The sequence below is a fragment of the Gavialis gangeticus genome, unplaced genomic scaffold, assembly GCF_001723915.1.
Source record: "Gavialis gangeticus isolate Ggan-Ray unplaced genomic scaffold, GavGan_comp1, whole genome shotgun sequence".
Classification (NCBI taxonomy): Eukaryota; Metazoa; Chordata; order Crocodylia; family Gavialidae; genus Gavialis; species Gavialis gangeticus.
This window is the reverse complement of record NW_017729007.1, coordinates 6,117,535-6,123,244: the sequence shown is the minus strand read 5'-3', so window position 1 is coordinate 6,123,244 and position 5,710 is coordinate 6,117,535. Positions and strand designations below refer to the sequence as shown.

Genomic DNA, 5,710 nt, shown 5'->3' with positions numbered 1-5,710 from the left:
CATTGGCAGCATTCAATCAAAATTTTCCTTGACACCCAGAATTACCTCAGTTTAGCTGACTACAAGATTTCCTTTGAGGGCAGCACTTAGATGATTTGTAGGGCAAATATTTCTGTAGTACCTTATGTTGCTGCATAATTTATATGTGTACGTCAAAAATGAGACAAATAGATCTTGAAAAATTCACATACTTCAAAAAAATGGTATTTAAAATGCCCCTGCTAAGATGAGGTGTATGTACAGCACACCAAACAGTAGTGTCACTTGCTGTCTTATTTTTTAATTCCAGTTCAAGTAGTTTTCTCTCTTTGAGCCCATGCATGTATATGCAGTACTGTCCCGTGAGCAGATTATTAAACCATATAGTTTTGTTATTCACAGAAGACTCTGCTTCCAAAAAGAGGTAACTGTAGGAATTATATCATTTCAAGCCAAATCTTGCATCCAAGCCAATCATGCGAGAACACAGGATTGGATCCTACAGTATAGGCCTTGTTGACACAACAAAAGCCTTTATCTTTGGAATTATATCAGCCTGGCCACGTCCAAACATGCAAGCATATGTACATGCAATGGCTCAAATAGTAGCAGTACAAATTTGTGCTGCTACTTTATGCTGCAGCTCACGCTCCTGCCTATGTGTTTTATTGTGGGACACATTGTCCTGCTTTGGGCAAACTGCCCTTGCCCAGCTCCTCCTGGCTCCTAACATGCTGGAGCAGCAGGGGCACAGACTGAGTGGTAGCGACATCCTGGCCAGCAGCCAGAGCATCTCATTGGAGGACCAAACTTCTGTTTGTTCTGGTGCATGCTATGTTCCCTTCCTCTGTGCCACTTTTTTCCTGGTAACAAAATTTGCCCCTGTGCTGCAAATTGCAGTGTGGGGCGCGTTTTAACATTCCATGGTGTGGTTTGTGGCACCACAAAGAGGTTTGTGATGCCACAAACCACATGTGCCTGCATCTCTGAACTTGGCCTCTAAGTGTATTAGCAGAATCCCGTTGTGGAGGTACAGTGTATGTGCTGGCAGAGCTATACCCCATCCCAAAACAATAAAAATGAGGCCAATAAAAGCATTCTTTCATCAGCGTACCCACAGGTTTTGTTAAAATAGCTACATTGACTCCTAGCCCACATAGCTTTTAGAGCAGAACTTTGCAGTGTAGACTTCTCTTAAGTGGCTGCCTTGGCCATTAGCAGGTACATGGCTATTCTATGAATGAATGCAACTAATTGGAGGGTTGAGCAATCCTCTCCTGCAGCATGGAAAATAGTGCATCCCACATATTTCTAAAGTCTAATATCCATAAACAATTATATGGTAGCAAGCAGTATAAAAAAAAAACAAAAAAAAACTAGCCTATACTTAAAAGAGTCACTCACTGCCATTATTTTTAACACACTGACAGTGTTTATTTTATAGTAGGTAGAGCCTGCATGAAAAAATGAGTTTTTAAATGGGGGGGGGGGGGTTCAGTACATTATATTTATTAAAATATCTTGAGTATTACCCAGCACTGCTCTTAAGGTCTGGGTGTTCTAGACTGCCCTACTGGATTATGGGATGTCATAAAGTGTGGCCATGTAACAAAGAGTGATGGTTTATGAATAACAGAGCACAAACATGAGATATTTACTGCTGTTACCTAATTAGCTTTGCAGTAAACATCTCAACTTCTACATATTAGGCTCTATTAGGCTGAAGGAAAAAAATACATTCTGCAGCAGGTTAGTACTTGTAAATTCAATTACTATCCCATGGAACAGTTTTTTTGTGCCCAGCAACGCATATGTAGACACTGACCTGGCAGGCTGGAACATAAGGGTGCTTCAATGTGGTGGCTGCCTGATGGTTAGGCCCATACTGGAGCATCCTTGTGCCCCAGCCAGCCCCTCTGCAGCACACTGAGCGAGATTGAAGCAGCCCCAGGCTGACCCTCAGAGCCCTGCCAGCTGGAGTTCTCTGACCCGGCTCAATGTGCTGCATTCCCGGGCGTACATTCAAACCATGCACCCAGGAGCAATAAAATCCAGGGCAACATGCACCAAAGTTTAGTGATTTGAATTAATTGCACATGTAGATGTGCCCACATAGTACAAAAAAAAATCAGGGCTAAGTTATGCTAGGCAAATATCCAACCACAATAGTATCAAGTCTGTGTAGAAATGTGTGTATTATATGGCCCCTTATCGAAACAATAATTCTTGATCGAGCAAAAATCTCATTTAACTGAACGGGAATTTGTGGTGAGAAAAAAATGAATTGGACACTGTTGCAAATAGTTCCAAGGGTTGAAAATATACCAGAAATGGGTGCATTGTAGGGCGCTGCTCCTGTGCTGACAGGATGGGGTGTTAGAAGAAGCATCAGGCCAGCTCTTTACTATTAAGAAACTTTGGGGAAAGAATAATCCTCCTAGCACCAATGTTATGTCTGTTGTTAAATGCACCACTACCAAGGTGCAAAGTAAACACTGTACCCAAGAAACTGGTAAAGTCATGTGGAAATAGGGAAATTTAAGGATAAAAATCCTGAAACTTAAAGTTCACTAAATGGTGAAAAAATGCTGTACACATGCAAAAGTTACTTTTTATGGCATTCGTGTATATTTCTGCAGCTATTAACCTAATTACTTTTCCAGGTGCTGTATATTCTTCATTCTTTATTTAGCAAATACATCTTTAATTTCTCTCCAGGTACAAAGGTTTTGCTACCGATTCAACAGCTGCCTTACTGATTGGCCTCCTCTTCTTTATAATTCCTGCAAAAAGAGTGTCAAGGACTTCAAATGGAGAAAACAGTTGAGTATGCTTTACTGGGAGCTTTTCTAAAGTAAGAACTGTAGGATTTGGCCCCATGTGACCATAATTTGGTGTTTGTTAAAGGAATATTGTCAGATATTTAAGCCCAGCAATTACTGTTGATGTTGCTAAATGAAATAAAACTGGATAGGAGGTTAGTGGTGCCTGAAAACTGGTGTAAATAGAAAAAATATGTGCTATTTTTTCAAATGTTTCTTCTGCAGTTCTGGAAGCCTATACACAAAAGCACTGAGCTAGTTTATGAGAACTGGAAAATAATTATTTTATGGAAGGGGAGTGAAACATACAATTTCATTTCAATGAAGCTGAAGTGAAGACTACAATGTAAACATAAAAACAAATATAATATAACTAAATTGGCAGTTAGATGTTAATTTGGTATTTGATTTTTCCTGCATTGGGCACTTCTACATGTGTCACTATGGCAACATTGTTACTGCACTGTGATTTAGTGCTTCCTCTTGGAAGTACTAAATTACGACGCAGTAACAAACCGCACTGCACCGTACATGTGGTGCCCAGTTATTTTTAGCAGATACTTTGCCATAGCGGCACACTATATTGGGGGAGCACGTTGCTATGGCAATGTAGCTGCTGGTCATGGGTAGACACCTGTGGATGCTACATCGCTTTAGCATGTTGCTACGGCGACATAGCATCATATGTAGACATGCCCAGGGTCTACTTTCTTACACAGACTAGTATCTTACCAGGAAATCAGTCCCTTGCACTGATAATCATGGATAATACTTGCAGAGTAAGGACTGATGCCCTATACAGGTAGCAGAAGATGGCTTTACATAGGGATCTGATATTTAAATGGAAAACATCTTTCCATTGGCTTTATAGGGCTTTATGGTGTAAACAGTCATAATTCAGATGACTTTACACTATGACAATTCACCTGAGCTGAGGCTGTGCCCCAAGAAGACAACATGGGTTACAAGAAAAACCTTCTTAATTTTATGATGACAAAGATTTACTTTAAATATTTCCTTTCCCTCCATAGGATAGGTATAAGTTTATCCGAGTATTAGAAATGAGAATTTTATTAAAGGTTGTTATGTTTTTTTTTCCAGCTTTTTTTGATTATGCTCCACTGATTACTTGGAAGGAATTTCAGTCCTGCATGCCATGGGAAATAGCTATTCTTGTTGGTGGAGGGTTTGCACTGGCAGATGGCTGTGAGGTAATGCAATGTATACAATATACTGAAATATTTAAATGATCCGCACCAAGCGCAATACGGATTTATAGGATATTCAAGGGAATTTGAACATTCTATTTGAGCATTCAGGCAATTTTGCTAAGAATGAACCAAACACTGTACATGGTAATGCTGAGGAGATTCAAGATTATTCATGTAAGAGGGTAAAAATTACAGTGGTGCCTCTATTAACAGCCTTAAAAATTGTAAGTCTGCAGAAAAATGTGATTACTAATCAGAATCATGTCTTACTAATCAGAATCATAACATAAGTAACTCCAGTCAATCCACATTTGATGCATCCGAATACATTTTATATTTTCCTACTATTTAAAAGACAAGAAATTAACTATAATTAAAGAATTGTTTAAAAATATAAATATTTCAATAAATAGGGGCACCTGTGCTAACCTGTTCAGAGCTAAGTGAGGTGCTAGAAGAAGTACAGCTGTGTTAGCACGGCATACCATCCAAGCTAATATACACTGTTTCTGAATCGAGGTAGTTAGCCCATGCAGTGTTGCATTTATGTGACTGTATTCTTTCCATAGCACCTAAGCTAGCTAGTCATTACAATCTAATGCTGCCATCCTGCAGCTGTTTGCATGAATGACACCTCCTCATCACCCCATCTGGAGCTCAGCTGTCCAAACATATGAGTAAAATACGCAGCATTTGTTCGTAAAGTTTGTTATGCACAAAAGCTAAAAACATTTGAAGTTATCTCCTTAAGCATCTCCAAAGCATATCCATGACGAGATGTATATTGCAATATAGTTTTCAATTCTCATTATAGTAAAAGAGCACAACATTTTGACACGAGAATGTTCTTCTGATAAATATATGGTGGATCATGAAGAATGTCTTATCTCTGTTTACGTAACTACCTTGCAAATTAACAGTGTGTAATTTGTAGTACTGGACTTACTATTTTGTATTCAATAGGTGCTGTGATATAATTACATAATCCTGTTCCCTATGCAGGATTCAAAACTATCAGTTTGGATTGGAAGTAGATTAACTCCTCTGGGATCATTACCAATGTGGTTAATTATCCTAATTTCATCTTTGATTGTCACTTCAGTGACAGAAGTGGCCAGCAATCCAGCTACCATTACAATATTCTTGCCTATACTAGCACCTCTGGTGAGTACCCTATGTAAGGTCTGCTTTATCCTTACTGTTCTTTGCTCTGTTCAGAAAGAACACAAATATATGAGATTCGTCCAAAGCACTGGTTCTACCAGCTTACCAGTGGAGTGGTAGCACCTACTCAAAGAAGCATCTTATTAAAAAGAAAAAAAAAACGCTGTGAAAATGTTTTAAAATTTTGTTTGTTTGTTTGTTTGTTTGTTTGGGGGTTTTTTGTAATTTATAAATTATAATGGTTTTCTGAATTTTCTGGAAAAAATGTTCCTTCAAAGTTTAGATTTTGAAAAAAAATCTTTTTGACAAAAACGTTATTGAAATATAAATATTAAAAACCAGTTCTTTCTACAAGAGTACAGTAAGACAATGGAGTTGTTTATTATGTAATTATCTCTTCCTCAGTTCTCACTGTATCTGTGTCTCTTCCTCTTCCGTGGAACAAATGCTGGATGGCAGCATAAAACTCTCAACTCCTCCTCTGAAACCTACAACATTAATCTCCCCTTTCCTCTCCATCCTGCCTGCCCCACT

The 5,710-nt window shown here is 38.6% G+C and overlaps 1 protein-coding gene across 2 annotated transcripts in view; it reads left to right on the top strand.

Moving 5' to 3' along the window:
* The window catches only part of SLC13A1 (solute carrier family 13 member 1), a 135,449-nt gene that overhangs the window by 123,245 nt on the left and 6,494 nt on the right, over positions 1–5,710 (top strand). For both annotated transcript variants that reach the window (XM_019509270.1, XM_019509269.1), the window contains exons 12-14: positions 2,698–2,801; positions 3,903–4,012; positions 5,015–5,176. In XM_019509270.1, coding sequence (XP_019364815.1) covers positions 2,698–2,801; positions 3,903–4,012; positions 5,015–5,176 — 376 coding nt within the window. The remainder of the gene's footprint in view (positions 1–2,697; positions 2,802–3,902; positions 4,013–5,014; positions 5,177–5,710) is intronic.